The following is a 16960-nucleotide window of genomic DNA, read 5'->3' on the forward strand; positions in this document are numbered from 1 at the left end:
TAGATCCGGGCTCCTGCTTTGGACGTGAAGGAGCTGAGATTGCAACAAAACTACCACGCTGGATGAGCAGGCGGCTCCCCAGCTGTTCCCACCCCAGCTCTCTGCTGGCATGGGGGCGAGGGCTTGTGATGAGGGCGGAGCTCTGAGGACTAGCTCTCTTCCAGCCAGCTGCTAAGGAGTTAGACACTCCCACCCGGGTCCCTGAAACCCTTGTTGGGGCTGGAGGCCTTCCTAGAGACCATGGTCTTTGGGAGCCAGGGTCCTGCAGTGAGGCCTGGTGTTGGGTCTCACGCTAGTGGCGTGTGTTAGCACACAAAGTCCATTAGAGCAGGTGCACACCAGTCCTGTTGATTTGATTTAGGTCTGAGGAAAGCTCCAGTAATGTGCAATTACAAAGAACTTAATGGCCCTTTATACTGAACACAACTTCCATGGCACCTAATATACTTTGATGAATTGCTCATTATGTGTAGTGTCGGAATAACCTCCATAAAGATTAATAATTGGATAATCAATACAAAAATTCAATCTTGGGATCTTTTTTTTTCACTCCAGGGTCAATATGTGTTCAAGATCGCAGGGCCTCATTGGCCTGCATGCTTCTGACTCTCTCTTTCCACTCCTCGATTTCTACGCTAGGGATCTGTTTTCTGTCTAGATCCCAGAATAGTGAAACAGGGTCTGTGACTGGTGACTTTGTCGGCGGTGGATAGCAGGGCAGGCTTGCCTTCAAAGTGGCTTCGTTCAGGTGAGGAGGGATCCCTGAGGTGTCTGTCCTATCACAGGAGAATACAGGGGTGAATTAAGAAGTCTTTTGTAGATGGTCAGAAAGATGGAGTGTGGACATGCACGTCCTGGGTAGAAGATTACCAGTGGAAACTCTACAGGGAGAGAAGTGTCCTGCACTCAGGAGATAGAGGGTAAGCCTTCAGAGTAGGCCAGTGTGCCTGACTGTGGCCCAGGAGAGAACAACTTTGGTAGAAGTTGATGTAAGAGAAATCCCCTGGCAAAGCATTGTATCCTAACTGATCTCAGGGAGAGGAGCTGGCTTGGTGACACCCCCTAGAGCCTGCCAGGGGGTCAGCAAGACCCACTGAGTCAGGGTGAAGGAGAGTCACAGGCGAAGGCAGTGAGAGTCGCCACACCAGAGAAGAGGAGCCATCTTCCAATACACCCAGTGGTGGGAAAGAAAGACAGGGAGCCTGGAGCTCACAGGCCTGTTGGTATGGCAAGTTCTCTCTGGCAGGAACGTCTGCATCTGGAGGCCGACCAGCCACAGCTTAGCATTAAGTGGATGTAGACATCACTGGCTGAGAGATCAAAGGCTAATGCCAGTCACAATGAGTGTGAGAACAAGAAGGCAAAGCCAGGGTACCACCACAGCCATCTGGACCTGGCTGAGATCGAACCTAAGGCCCTGGGAGGCAAGATAAATGGCAAGATGCTGGACTCACAAGCTGGAGGTAGTGGTGCACAACCTTAATCCCAGTAGTTGGAAGGTAGAGGCAGACAGGTCTCTGTAAGTTCAAGGCTAGCCTGGTCTACATAGCTGGTTCCAGTCTATTCTGTGCTACATAGTAAGAATAATGAGACTCTATCTCCAGTTTCTTTATAAAAACAAATAGACAGTTTAGTGGTGCATGCCTATATCCTGGCACCTCAAGGAATAGGATAATGCTCTCCATCCCTGTGAAAGGGGAATCGGATGGCCACCAAATGCAACCCCATACCAGTGTCCTATGAACTCAGGGCCCCTACTGTGGACGTGCTGAGCTGAACCCACCTAGCTGCTGTGCCTCTTGGCTGTATGGCTTCCTAGGGCCTTTGCCTAAGAGACATGAGTTACAGTTGTCATAGTCAAAAAGAGTCCTGTAAAAGCCATATTTCTCACCCCCGGGGAGATCTACATGAGTGTCATTTGAATTTCCTTTCCAGTATCTGAGAAAGGTCTGGGCAAGCCATGCCGACTCCCACAGAGTCAGAGCAATCAGGCCCAGCTGCTGGCCTCAGGTGACCCATGCTGAGCAGGTGAGCTCAAGTTGCTGTCTCAGGTGGTCCCAGGGTTTGGGACCACTCTAGTCAGTATGTGTGCCAGGCTCTAAAACTGTGGCACAGGAGGGTTGCAACCTCCTGCTTAGCTCGGCCTATGTAATGGGACTCAGACCCCTGGGGAAGCATGCAGCCTCAACCCCTCTCTCTGCATCTCCACTCACGGTGTCCCTTCTTCCCTAATACTTTCTGCTGCCACATCCCCAAGAATCAGTAAGAATCCCAAAACCTTAGCCAAAATATCACCGTTAGCATTATGATTTCAGTTTTAAGAGACAAATTCATGGGGCTGGAAAGACGGTTCAGTGGTCAAGAGTGCCAGCTGCTCATCTAGATTCCCAACACCGCCATGGCTACTCACAACTGTGTATGATGCCAGTCCCAGGGAATCTGACTTCTGTAGGTCCAGCATGCATGTCATACAGAGATACACATGCAGGCAAAACACTCATACACACAGAATAAGAATAAAGACGAGATATAACAAATTCATAATGACTTCCTGGGATTTGGGCAATATTTGGATTCTTTTGAAGAAGAGGAAAACGTGTTTTCCCTGGAGAATGCACACTGGGTCTGCATGGAGCAGCTGTAGGGTGTTTAGGATCCTGCTGGGACAGAAGGACAGATACGGCCTCAGCTCTCCTCATCTCCTCTGTGAACACTGCTGTGACATAGATCAGCCATAACCCACGGGTGTTCTGAGTGTCCCCATGCTCACAGGACGTGTGCAAAGGAACCTAGTCCCCAGCCCCAGGCTCTGCTCACTGTGACCAGCGGGGCTGCAGGAGGAGTAGGGAACCTGTGCTCAAGGTGGTGCCAGCTCTGAGAAGGTTGTGGGCATCGTGCTCCTATGGCCTGCCCTGCATGTGGGACAAAGATCAGTCACATCAAGAGATAGATTGAGAGGTAGGTGTGTGCTGCTTTAGGGCCCGGCCAATCACTGAATCCTCCTCTCTGGGTTGTGTGTGTGTGTGTGTGTGTGTGCGCGCGCGTGCGCATGCATGCCTGTGTGTATGTGTGGTGTTGAAGTCAGCCATGGGTGTCATTTCTCAGGAGCCAGCACTTTATTTTTGAGACAGAGTCTCTCCCTGGCCCAGAACTTTCTAAGTAGGCCAGTGGCTGGCCGATGAACCCAGGCATCCTGTCTCTGACTCCACTTCCTCAGCTCTGGGGTAACAAGCACACACCCCAGCGCATGGCTTTTTATGTGGGTTCTAGGGACTTGAACTCAAGTCCTCGTGCTTGCGTGACAAGCCCACTATGGACACCTTCCTAGAGCGCCAGGGCCTTCTGGGAGAGGTGCTCATACCCTTGCCAGCAAGCATATGACAAACCAGGCAGATGCCCTCACCTCACACCCACTTTATCTGCCCTGCCCCCAAACACCAAGGCTGCTGGGTTGTTCAGACATCAGATCCTGACCTCTCTCCCTCTCTGTACCTTTTTATAAGTGGCTGCTTCTGTACACAAAATGCGGTAGTCACACCTGGCAGGCTTCCTGACTACCTCAGGGAATGTGAGGCTCCAGGTTAAGGTCAAATGAAGCAGGTCCCACCTCCCCTAAGCAGAGGGAGGAGGCAGCTCGGAGCTGTCCGGTTTGCTGAATGAGCAGCACCTGGTGCCTCACACCACCTGCTGCTGGGAACACTCAGCTGGGGTCTCGCCAGGCTCCAGGTGGAAACCAGGCTACTGGCGTGTGGCTTCTGCATCTTGGTGTGATCCCTTGACTTTCCACATGTCAAACAGCAACACATGAATCCCACTGTTTCTTTCTTTGTGTTATGAGGGAAGGAGGGCCTAACGTGGCCTTTGTACCCAAGACCCTGCTCCCACATCAAACGGGCCAGAACAATACAAGAAAGACAAAGAGGGACCTCATGCTGGTCGCTCTCCTTCGGGTCCACTGGTTTTATTTTCACTTAAACTTTTTGTTTTCTTTTTTTCCAATTCCGTAAATTCTGTTGAATGGCAATTTCATAATTTGGGGAGATATCTTTTATATTTCTAACAACACAAGGAAAGCCCTGGGAGGGGAAAACCTACTTGTTGGTGGTTTAATGATCCTGGTGAGTAATTGCTGAATGGAGCTTGGCACAGATCAAACAGCAGAGCATATGATATGGAAACATTCTCCGGCCTGCATCAACTGGACGGCCAGGCCTGTGGAATCTCCCACCACGTGGTCAGCCCTGCTGGAGTTTCCACATGGCTGTCTGCGTGCTCGGGAGTTTTCAGGCTAAATAGGGAAGCAGGCTACCTACGGTAGGAAAATCATTCCGTCTTCACGGCTGACAGTCCTGCGTAGCGGCAGCGCCCGGCAGCGTGAGCCCCGCTCCAGGTGGAGAGTCATGTTTTATTAAAACCGTGACTTGTTGCCACTCAGTCCTTCCACTGTCCCGCTCTCTCCTTCTAGAAATAGCAAGCCCCGTGGCGGTGGCTTATTATGATTAAAAGATAAAAATAAGCGAAGGCTGAGATAGACGCAGGACCCGGAGGTAGGACGGCTGCTTACTTTTTAATGAAAGTTGAGGAGCTGTGCTATTTTCATTGCTTCTGGAAGCATCTTCGAGAAAACCAGAAGCGTGGACTGTGCTTACACATGCTGAGGGTGCCCTTTTTCCAAGTTGAAGTGGTCATGGCACTGGAAACCAGTGTCCTCTTCCCCGGGCCGGCAGGGCTGGGCTGCTGGCCGTGGGTAGTTGCGGGCATACAGACTACTGGGCACAGGATAATGGCAGACCAGAGGGCGGGCTTGTGAAGGAGAGCTCCGTGTCTAGGTCAGTGATCCTCCGCCTTCCCAATGCTGTGGCCCTTTAACACAACATGACAATCATGTTCTTGACCAACCAGAAAATCATGTTCTTGCTACTTCATACCTGTATTTCTCCTACTCGTATGAATAGTAATGTTAATATATGGTCTGCAATCCAAAGGGGTCGAGACTCACAGATTGAGAACCACTGCTGTGGGAGGCTGTGCCTTCTCAAGAAATCTAAACGTTCTAGGGGTACAGGCCCGAGCCAACCCTGGATGGCACCAGGACACTGATGGTGGGATAAAAACATCTCGTTCTCCCTCTTCCTATGCTCGAACCTCTAATGCACGTGACATTTTTGTTCTTAGCTCCTTTCTGGTGCAGTGCTTCATGTAAAAAACCCAGTCTGTATGTGCAACCCTCAGAAACATCAAGAACCATGCCTTTTGCCACTCACTGAGAACCCAGAGTGGCGAAGACGTGTATCTTAGCCCTGGAAATGAAAGTTGCGGCAGCGGAAATGTGTGTGTACTGAGTTTCAACCACCATTATGACACGCTGCTCTTGTTCCGAGAATCATTATATCGTAAAAGTTCAAAGTGGCAAATGCAAGGTACTTCTTAGAAGTTAGTTATTTAAGAATGGCATTGGGCTTTAGGTATTTCTGGTTCTGCTTACCTAAATCACTATCCTCTTAGATTCCAAACCTAACTTTAGCTAAAGGTTTTAGCTAAAGGTGCATTTTCTGGGAAGGTTAACGAATACTTTTTTGTAATTATCTTTTAGTCATAGGAATGGGAGAGAATGCCCTTCCTGTTTGGTTTCACTCCCCAAAAGGTTATTTTGGCTTCCCTTAAAAATAAAAATATTCTCAATGGCTTGAAGTCTGGGAAAACATGCATTCGTCTGTCTCTCAGGAAAATGGAGGCAGCAAGTAGCCCCTGCTTCTGTGTCATGAACTCGTTGATGTCGTGTGCCAATCCACGTGGGAGGGTCCACGAGACCCCCACGTGGTCCAGCGTGGGGTTCTGTAAGGATCGTTCAGGCTTTGCTTCCCGTCCTGGTTCTGTGGAGAAGATGGAGAGAGCTCTGAGAAAAGTGCTGACTCCAGAGAAGAAGGGTTCCTTTGTGCCTGTAGGCTGCCCTTGCTGAGGGTCCCCGGTTTGTATCACGGGTTCCTGGGGCTAGGGGCACAGCTGCTTTCCTTGTTGGAGCCGGTGGCACTGGTGAGGAGGCAGGGTGCTTGTGGCACAGTATCTGTGTTAAGCAGAGATGGTTCTACACGCCTGGGCACTGATATTTTGTCTGCTTTTTGGAAGTATGGCCTTTCTCTATGTTTAGTAAACGTCTTGAATGTGAAAGTGATGCTGAAATTGATGAACCAGAATTCTAAACTTTTAAATCTGAATCTAGTGTCTAAGAACGAGAATCAGGCATCTGAATATCATCAAAAACATTTTTACCTGTCCCTCCCGGTTCCTCATTCCCCAGGCTGAGGGCGGCCCCCTCCCCAGCATAGTAGCATTCAACTGGTCTCTTAACTTGTTTGGGTCACTGCTCAACCTCAGATAGTTCCACTCAGAAAGAGGGACAGACGGACCACGTGGGTCTGTGGGTGGCCGTGTAGAGGGGACTCGGCCATATCAAACCACCGTTTTTCCCGTTTTGCCGGATGTCATGGCTACATCTGCCAGGAGGCTTATACAGCTGACCTTAGCACTGACCTGTAAGCCCAGTACAGATGTTTGTTCTGATAACCAAGATACACATGCATACTTCAGGGCACCTGGAGGGTGATGCTCCCAAGGCCGAGGCAAGGCTGCAGAGCTACTCCTGGGTAGCCATTTTGAGCCCTGTGCACGGGCTTGGCTGCGCAGTGCGGTTCGTCTCTGCTTTGCATTCTGTTCAGACCTTGTGATTTCCGATCTACTGCCGGGGCTTTTCCTCCTCTTTCTGACTGTCAGTGACTAGAAACTTCACCAGCGAACAGTAGCAGCCTTGTGACTGTCAGACCCAGAGATGTGGATGAGGGCCGTGCAGGCGCCATTGCTTTGCCCTGCGGTAACTTGGAAAAGGCTTCTGTTCCCTGAGGTAGTCACAGCCAGTCTTCCCACAGCCGTCTGGGTGCTCCCGAGTGACAGTACCACACCCATGGACTGCTTCCCACCTGTCCCTGCCTTCCCTCACCACCTGAGCCCCAGCCAGCCTGACCTCTAGGTCAAAGTAAGACTTGTGGTAGCATGAGTCTCCTGAGAGTCACACAAGATGAGGCCCGTGAGCTGTTCATCCCATATGTGGTGGGCACTCGGTGGATGTTCGATGGTTATAGGAGAGCCACACGAGGGGCTCCTGGGCTGTTCATGGTGGGTACTCAATGAATGTTCATTGAGTTAGTAGGGAGGCCAGGCATGGTACTCATAGTGGAACCAGGCTGCCATCACTCCTGATTTGACAGTCCTGCTCAGGGGCCATTTGCTTTCTCGTTAGCTGATGGAAGGACATAAAATGCGGGAGATCCTGGGGCCTGCTGACACCCTCCCTACCACACGTTTCTCACCATAGCTTTCCCAGGCCCAGGGTGAGTTCTCCGAAGAAGAGTCTTGGATCCTCCACACAGAAGGCTACTCACAAGTTTGAGTGATGCTACCCCTGCCCCCAGCCTGCAGTCGCTCCCAGGAAATATGTGATAGGCTGGTGCTTATTGCAAACAACGCCAGGGGATTTTCTCACATGGTACACGATGGGTTTCAAACATTGCTCCCTTCCCGGGGTTCCTTTGGGCCGCCCTTCCCATGACGAGGCATCCTGCAATGAGGTGACAAGCTAGACTTCGGAGCCTGGATTTTCCTCTTAGGACAGTCGCTCTCTGCTGCAGCTTTGCCCCCCAGCAGAGCCCCGTCACAGACACACAGACACAGGCCCTGTCAATTTGCCTAGGGCAGTGGTTAAGGCGTCGAGGTGGACTGGGTTGAACTCTCCGAGGGCAGGGTTGGAAGATGTCAGATTTTAAAATGAGGCCAGACGCAAAGAAATGGTGCCCATGTCAAGTTGGAGCCTTCTTTTAAAGCTTGCCTCGTCTCCTCCCCCACTGCTCCCAGCCAAGAGCAGCCCACCCAAATGAAACCCATCACCCAAAGGTAATGTGAATGTAGTTTCTGAGACTGTGCCAGCAGCTTTGCCCAGTGCCAATTCAACTACCTGCTTCCCTGAGGGATTTGTTCACTGGCTGTCTGCCTCATATCAGGAGAGATACTGACCTTAGGGCTGTTTGTTCTTGCAGTGTCCCGGAAAACCAGTGACAGCGCAGGCTTTGTGTGGTTCTTCTGTTGTTTACCTCCATTTGCCCACCTTAAGTGGGAGATTTAAGTCTAGGAGAAGTGATAAAATAAACAAAACAAAACAAGCCGGCTTTTTAGTCCAACAGAAGCCCAGTGTCTGTCGTGAGCTGGTAATGGGGCAAAGCACTGGTGCGCAATGCTTTGTTTCATTTTAAGAGAGGCGGGCAGCAGGGAAAGAAAGCAGTAGTAAATACAAACATTGCCAAGGAGACAGAACTCCGTGCCCTGGGGAGCTTTGCAAGTTCAAACAGTGAAGATCAGGGATGGCATGAGGGTGAGTTCAGGAGGGAGCTGGCCACCGGATTTCAGAAGCCTGTGACCCTCGGTTCCTGCCACCTTCTCCCAGGTTCTGGGCGACCAGTCTAGGCTTTCATGAGTTTCCTGGCGAAGTGGATTTTTAAAATTCACATCTAGCCCTGTGGACTTGGCAGTGGGAACGCAGGCAGCAGAAGCAGAGGACAGTGGGACCCTGCATGCCGTGTGATGCCCAGACCCAGCTCCATAGACCAGAGCAGTTGGAAAAAAACAAAGGCCACCGGTCCCCACGTGGCTTCTGTGGTGTCTCTCGCTGACAGAGCTGGTTACTTCAGAACCTGCCTTATTCCTTCCCGTGACTTCTACAAGGACCCCCAAAATACGGACTGAAGCCTAACCCCCACAAAGGGTGTGTAAATGGTGGGCCAAATAATTCTTCATTTCTTAAAGTTTGACTTAAGATCCCCTTGGTCAGCTTTAGAAACTAAGAATTCAATCATATCAGGCCACTTTGCCTAAAAGCTTTGTCCTTCAGAGGAGAAGAGAGAGGTGACAACAGGCATGTTCTCATGAACCCCTGCTGATTTGCAGTGTTCCCTACACAGATGCACAAAACCCACAAGTGACCAGAGGTGCGAGCTCTGGCTCTCTTGGGCACCTGAGATTCTCCTGCCGGTTTTCTGAAAGGCACTGAGAAAAGAAGACACAGCTATGTGCACATGACTGCCTCACTACGGGAGGACCTCACTGTCTCACTACGGGAGGACCTCACTGCCTCACTAGGGGAGGACCTCACTGTATCACTAGGGGAGGACCTCACTGCCTCACTACGGGAGGACCTTACTGTCTCACTAGGGGAGGACCTTACTGTCTCACTGGGGAGGACCTTACTGTCTCACTAGGGGAGGACCTTACTGTCTCACTGGGGAGGACCTTACTGTCTCACTAGGGGAGGACCTTACTGTCTCACTAGGGGAGGACCTTACTGCCTCACTAGGGGAGGACCTTACTGTCTCACTAGGGGAGGACCTTACTGTCTCACTAGGGGAGGACCTCACTGTCTCACTAGGGGAGGACCTCACTGTCTCACTAGGGGAGGACCTCACTGCCTCACTAGGGGAGGACCTCACTGTCTCACTAGGGGAGGACCTCACTGCCTCACTAGGGGAGGACCTCACTGCCTCACTAGGGGAGGACCTCACTGTCTCACTAGGGGAGGACCTCACTGCCTCACTAGGGGAGGACCTCACTGTCTCACTAGGGGAGGACCTCACTGCCTCACTAGGGGAGGACCTCACTGCCTCACTACGGGAGGACCTCACTGCCTCACTAGGTGAGGACCTTACTGTCTCACTGGGGAGGACCTTACTGCCTCACTAGGGGAGGACCTTACTGTCTCAGTAGGGGAGGATCTTACTGTCTCAGTAGGGGAGGACCTTACTGTCTCACTAGGGAGGACCTTACTGTCTCACTGGGGAGGACTTTCTGCCTCACTAAGGGAGGAGCTTACTGTCTAACTTGGGGAGGACTTTCTGCCTCACTAGGGGAGGACCTTACTGTCTAACTTGGGGAGGACTTTCTGTCTCACCTTGGGAGGACTTTCTGCCTCACTAGGGGAGGACTTTCTGTCTTGCTAGTAAGTTGCACAACTCGTAGGTGACTAGCCAAGAAGCCTCTCTGTAGAACTTGGAAGACCCTCATTAAGATTTATAGGTACTGTGAGCACAGGTGGAAGGCTAGGCCTGTGCTTTGAACTCTTTGACTCTTATACTTGAGAAAGAAATTGCTGACTTTCTATTTTGCTCAATTCCAGGCATGCACTCAGGGGTGGGTGTGAGTGTGGGTACGTAGATGAGATTCATGGGGACACACGCAGCCTGTGGGCACATCCCAGGTTATTGTAGCAATTCAAAGTGCCACACACATACTTTAGAGAGAGAAAAAAAGCAATAGTTTCCACCTTAGGAGCATTTTAGAGAAAATCAAATATAAGGGAAAAAACCCTTCTTACTTATTAAATTGAATTGTGGTCTAACAGTTTGCCACATCCTGTCAAGGGACATCTGACTGAGTGAGCAGAGGTTCCTCTTTCAGGCAAGTCGTGAGGGTCACATGTCACCTGCAGTTCAAAACACCTCTATAAAGAGAAGCCTCCGTGTCAGTGGAAAAGCTGAATAAGAAGATGGAAATTATCAGTGGAGAGAAGACTCGGTGGGAACTCGTGGGTGGCATCACCACAGCTGTATCAGAGAGAAAGCCACCCCAGAGGAACCAGCGGAGCCAGGGAAACGTGGGCTGATAGGGACCCAGAGTGGTGACCTCATGGAAGAGAAAGTGGTGGCAGGAAAAGAACAGGGGGATCGAGTTGTTGGTCAGCCATCCACCAGCTCAGGGGTGTCCCTTACCCACCTCTAAAATGGACGTACGGGCAACTGCACAGGCTGTGTCACAGACATGTCTGTAGAAGGATGTACCCCTCGGTCATGTCAATAGCCGAGTGGCATGTCACCATGGTGGTACTGTCCATCCCAGCAGTATGGACAGTTGTCCAGAGTGCCACTAGAAAGTAGCCCTCCATCTTGGCTGTCCGTCAGTTGCCACCTGCCCCGTTCAGATCCACGGGCAGCTTTGGAAAAGCTCTAGATGGGAGGGTGTTTGTGCTTGTGAAACTAACTGGGCATCGTGAGCCTGACAAACGCTGGGACACACCTCCAGCCCACAGCCTTAGGGCAGGGAAGCTGATCAGCCCCCTGAAGGCGTACAACAACAGGCCCCCCACAGGGGCAGGCCTTGAGCTCTCCTGAGGTCTCGGTGGAAGCCCCAAACAAGACTGAGAAAGCAAAGTAGATGTTGGGTGGCCGACTGCTACCTCCAGTGGGGGACCCCTGTGTCTGAAGACCACTGAGTAATTTCCCCTCCCTCAGGAGGGCTCCCCCTTTGAGACTCAGGTGCCCCAGTGGGCAGCATGGGGAAGCCCACATCTCATGTTTCTTCCTCTTTTACCTTTAAAGCATTTTTTTTTTTTGTGGTCTTGCCAGGCCCATGAGTAACTAGAAGATTCTCAGCTGCTTTTTAATGTCTCCGACGCAGGCCATCATCCTTATCCCTTGGAACTCCCGTGGTCACAATTGCTCTTCCAATGGTTCTGTCCTGTTTGTATTGCTTCTCAGATCTCTCTCGTGGTCCATCATCACTCTGCCTGAGGCCACATAGTTATTCCTCCAACTTCCTCCTCCCGTTGTTAGGGTCCCTCGGGCTTCTCCCTTAAGTCATCTTTACCCCTCAGAGCTCTTTTATATCTTTTCTATCTTAGTATTTCTCAGACCTCCCTTCTCTCATTGTCAGCCTTACTCCTCCATTCTCTTTCCGTGTGTGTGTGTGTGTGTGTGTGTGTGTGTGTGTGTGCGTGTGCGTGTGTGTGAGCGTGTGCTGTATGTACATATGTGTGAGTGCATGCCTGTGGCACACAGGAAGGCTAGAGGAGGATTGGGATATCCTGTTCTGTCGGTCTCCACACCATTCCCCTGGAATTGAACTTGGAGCTAGGCCAGCAGTCAGCAAGCCCCAGGGATCCTCCTGCCTCTGTAGCCCACAGTGCTGGGATTACAGGTGTGTAGTAGCCACACCTGGCTTTTTACCGTGATTGCTGGGGATGTGCACTCATGTCCTGAGCCTTAGACAGTAAATGCTCCTACTCACCTTGGCCCCAGCCCCTCCCATCCTCCATTATTACTCCCCACCCCTTCCTTGCTCTCCTCATCGCTGGTGCTCCTTAGACCTCTCCGTCTGTTCCTTGGTTTCCCGTTCTCCTCAGCATTATCCTTTACGCCTCCTCCTCTCATCGTTACTGCGCTTCAAGCTCCTTTTCACCATTAAGCCCTGTGGAACGTCGGTCTGTTGTTCAATCTGTCCTAGGATTTGAATGAGCAGTAAAACGCTGTTTCCCTTAGTGTAGTATGTTTGAATGGTGTCTCGCTTCTTGTATGGAGCCTGGTTATAACGTATTTGGAACCCTTGGAATTGCTTCTGCCTCACCTCCCAGTCTTGGCATTTCATACTCCACAGACATCTCTCCCAGCCCCATGTGCCCACCTGCCACTCAGAGATGGCCACCCATCCAGGTGGAGTGTTTATCCTGACTCCGCCCTTACCTGGGAACCCAGTCTGGGCAGTGAGCACCCAGAGCTCACTCTCTGACTTGGGGACTGACGTACGACTTGGGGACCGTGTGAGACAGATGGGACACCCTGGCAGTCAGGCGCAGCTTCTGTCACCAGAACAAAGATGGGTGTGGCTTGTCTCCACCTCTGCACAGAGCTCTGAGCTTCAACAAGGGTCTAAGCCCTTCTGACTTGACCCCCCCCCCAAGAAATCCTAATATCAGGCAAGCCTTTTTCCATTGAGAGAGAGAGGGAGAGAGAGACAGACAGACAGAGAGAGAGAGAGACAGAGAATATGAAATTTGCGGTCTTTCTTTCTCAGCTGATGAAGCAGAGTACAGAGCAGACGGTGCGGCTTTCACAGGAGGGCTACACAGGGAAAGGGAAAGAAGAATTCAAGCCTCTCGTCCCGAGGTGTCCCTGCTGAGGAGCCGAACGGGAAAGCTCAGCCTAAGGAGGTTGGCGAGAGAACCCTGAGAAAAGCCCTGAGACTCAGAAGGGATTCAGGAAGGACGTGTGACAGTGGCTTCTACTGCACAGAGCAGACGGCCCATGGTCCCCCCCCCCGCCCCCCGCCAGGGACCCTGCTGCCCGGCTGCTTCTCAGGGCTGTGCAGCAGCCCCGCACCCACACCCCAGTATCATGGAAAATGTTGGTAGCTACCAGGGCACACTCCAGGGACAAGTTGAATCCTGATTGCTGGTCCCAAACCAGCCTGCAAGCACCTGGGCCTTGTTATTCCTCATTAGTGGCTGTGAAGTCACAGGGCCAGAGGGAGCCTGCCTGCCTTCTGGTATTTTCCACACCAAAGACTGAGCCCTCTGCACAGTGTGCTGGATCCTGTGGTCAAGCATCGATCCTGGGTCTGCACTGCCCCATGAAGCTGGCGAGGAAGCAGCCATGGTTCATCTTTGCAAGTGTGACTCTGGAGGGAACAGCCTGAGGAACAGCGAACACACCCTAGGCAGGGGAGTCCAGGAGTGGCAGTGGCCCTGGTATAGGGTGCCTGGCTCTTGTAAGGCTCTTGCCAAGGCAGCCCCTTTAGGGCGAGCCTGAACTGTTTGCCACCAGGCTTCCTTCTGCTATCAGTTCCCATGACACAATTCCTGGTTCCGCCAGTTGCGTTTTATTATTGTTATTCTTAAAACTATTGCTGGGGAAGGGGTGTTGAAAGGCAGTGTAGGGAAGGGAGTGGTGATGAAGCAAGCACACGCCCCCTGATGGCTCCAGGAAGTGTCCTCAGACAGGCTGGGGCCTCCATCCCTGAGCTCCAGGGGCTTATCTAGGTGTGGGGCAGGCGCTCCAGCCCATGGGGAAGGGAAGCCCGGGTGGTTCCCTGACGTCAGCGTGGGTGCCCTGCCTTCAAACTCTGTCAGAAAATGGGACGTGGTGACAGCCGCCCAGTGACATTTCCTATCTCAGTGTGGATCAGGTGGCTGGGCTGAGGGGCAGGGTAGAGAGGGAGAGAATGTTGTGCTGTTTGCTGGCTGGGGCCTTTCCGAGCTTCTCTCATTTCCTCTCCATCTGCCAAAAATCACACGCTGATAGTGGCCATCACTGGCTTGTGGGGGCCACTGTGACTTGACCCTCTTCAGAAAAACAAATGAAGCATCCCAAACAAAGGGAGGTTCGTGACCACGGGAGGTCCCCCCACCTTCTTTCCCAGCCTCTGAGCACACTCCATGGGATGTTGTAGTGTGTCGACATCTTGTCGTACAAACTTAGGGAATGTCCTGGAGTTGACTCCTGCCCTGGAGAAGGTGTTCTGGGCCGTCTCAGCATCACAGACTGAATAAAACCAGTTAGAAATGTGTTGTTGGCATTCCCTGCTGTTGACTTGGAGGTTGGCAGTCAGGGGCCGTTTCCTAATACTCTCTCCTCTCGTTTTCTTGCAGTAAATGAAATCATACGCAACGACCTCTCCAGCACGAACCCCCACTCCTAACTCAGCGCCTTGGAGCTGGCAGAAGCTGTGCGGAGCTGGCTCGGTGCAGACAACTGGGCTTCAGCGAGCGAGCGAGCGAGACTTTGATGAAATAAACTGAACCCACATCTGGTACCACTCAGAAATCCCAACTTACCGATTCTAGGAGCTTATGTCTGAAGAAGTAATTCTCTAACAAGGACGGAGCAGAAGAGGAGGCCACTGCAACTCCTGAGAGAAAAGTCATCTCAGCGGAAGAGAAGGGCTGGCCAGTGGGGCAGGGAGCAGATGCTGGCCCACGAAAGAAGGGCCTGTATGGCAGACTGACCCCAAGCCTGATCCTCCTGCCCACCGGAGTAAAACACTGGAAGTGCCTTATTTCATCCAACCACCACACCAGGGCATTGTGGACGCAAGCATTGAGTTTTCTACCGTGAGAGAATTTGTAGGAGCCAAAGCTATTTTAAAAACAAACAAACGAACACTTTGTTAGGAGCCTTTATCCTTTGTATTAATTGATAGGATTCTGGTGAGCTATGGCTTCCTATTTATCTCTGACTTTGCTGGCTGTCCTACACAGTTTGCCTACCTTATCCAGTGCATTTTAGAGGTCTTCCAATGGTCATCTCGCCTCTTTCGTAGTCGGCTCCCTCCTCCGTGTGACGAAAACCGCAGCTTTGTTAATAATACCATGCTGAGCTTTTTGTTCTTAATCTGGCTTCCAACACAGCACAAGGAAGTTGAACGGCACAAGACAGGGGTCCTGGACAGAACAAAACCTGCTGGCTCCAGGACAGAACCTTGTGTTTGCATGCGTGTACATAGGGGCATATATTTATGTATAGATATTCAAGGACGGAGATGGTGATGACCAATCGGTGCCCAGCGGGGGCTCCCGTGTTAGCAATAATGAGTGTCCACCTTGAGAGTGCACCTCAGAGTCCAGACCCGATTTTCCTGCACCTTGCATCAGTGTCCATCACCCCTGCACAGGCAGGTGGCATTTCCTATCTCAAGTAGTTACTGAGCACCCTAGACACAGGAGAGCTGTGCCCAGATGCCCATAGGCTACCGAACGGCCAAGCCTGAAGGTGGTTGGTTGTAAATAACCATTACAGAAGGAGTGTAATATATTTGTTCAATTATAAGATTATTATTTCACAGAAGCCTTATAGCTCTCTGCTTCATCTAAGAAAACAATTACCAAAAACAATGTTTCTGTATGCAGTCTGTGGATAGTGTGTTTTCAGGTTAGTTTCTGGTAACAGATAGGCTGGTGTCGGCTGTGTGTAATTAGCTGCTTATTACAGTTACTAGCAGTGACCTATTATTTCTTATAACCAAAAAGCATGGTTTAATTAAAACATGTTTAATGATTGTGCCTTAGGAGTTAATGCCCCCTTCTGGAACATGCCTGAATTGCACCTGTGGGTGGACGTTGTAAGTTAGTCACAGACGAAGTCATGACAGGAAAAGGTCTCTCACAGGAAGATGCATCTTTAGAATGCTCATCTATAGATGGTGTCTTACCTTTCTCCAACTCTCAGAAAGAAACAAATGTCTGAAAGCCATATCAAACGTTTTCACACGGCTGTGAAGAGCTGACGCGTGCCACCTTGTACACACACAGCTCCTGGTCGCCTGCAGGCTGCCTCCTGCCTGCATCTAGTATGTATCTGTGTTTGTTAGCATCATGGAGTTGCATGACCCATTCTTAGTAGACTGTCGTATGAAAGCAAACATTGGATATTTGTGTCAGCTATCTTTGTAGTTAGAAAATGGATCCAATAAAGCAGTATTTTTTTTTCTTTTTTTCCTTCGTGGCTGGACAGTCTGTGTGGGAGTGATTATGGGTCGCCACACTTTCCTGTATATTGCACATGAACGTGAGGACCCGTGACAAGTGCTTTATGAAGTGGAGCTGGCTGTTCCTGTCTAAGCACAGGAAGAAGCCTGTGTTCCCTTCCGGAAAGGAACGAGTGGATATGTGGTGGTGTTCTTAGGCACTGTAAACAAAGCACTTCAAAAATGCTCATCCAGGCTAGGTGGGGAAGGAACTTCTGCTTATGCCAAATACTTTCACTAAGAGAGAGACTCTGGGTGAGGCTCTGGCCACCCACGTGCTCACTTGTGATTGGGCAAGTTGCTTAATCAAGAGAGGGCTTGTGCTTTAGTTGACATGGCCAGTGCCTTCTGTCTCCTCTCGTTCTACCCTACTCTCCTCCCCCACACAGACTTCCCTTTAAGCTCTGGTGAGAAACCATATTGAGATACTCATAGACCAAGGAAACACGGAACAGCTATAGTATTAACTGACCTCAAGTATCTCTGAAGCAATATTCTGTGCCTGGGACTTGAATGCCAAGGTCCTCGTGTCCTTGCTAAGAGGTTTACAGATCGACTTACAGCACTAGAGAAGCCACCCTAAAGTGATGTGCATGTGTCCACCCGTCAGGGCGCTGCCACAAGCCCATGG

The 16960-nt window shown here is 51.0% G+C and overlaps 1 protein-coding gene across 4 annotated transcripts in view; it reads left to right on the forward strand.

The window, feature by feature from the left end:
- Window positions 1-16296, forward strand: part of Nfatc1 (nuclear factor of activated T cells 1) — a 111564-nt gene extending 95268 nt beyond the window's left edge. For all 4 annotated transcript variants that reach the window (XM_048419660.3, XM_085676369.2, XM_048419661.3 and 1 more), the window contains exon 10: window positions 14456-16296. In XM_048419660.3, coding sequence (XP_048275617.1) covers window positions 14456-14505 — 50 coding nt within the window. In that variant the 3' untranslated portion in view covers window positions 14506-16296. The remainder of the gene's footprint in view (window positions 1-14455) is intronic.
- Window positions 16297-16960: the final 664 nt, after the last annotated feature.

This window comes from Myodes glareolus, chromosome 13 (assembly GCF_982192425.1).
Source record: "Myodes glareolus chromosome 13, mMyoGla1.1, whole genome shotgun sequence".
NCBI lineage: Eukaryota > Metazoa > Chordata > Mammalia > Rodentia > Cricetidae > Myodes > Myodes glareolus.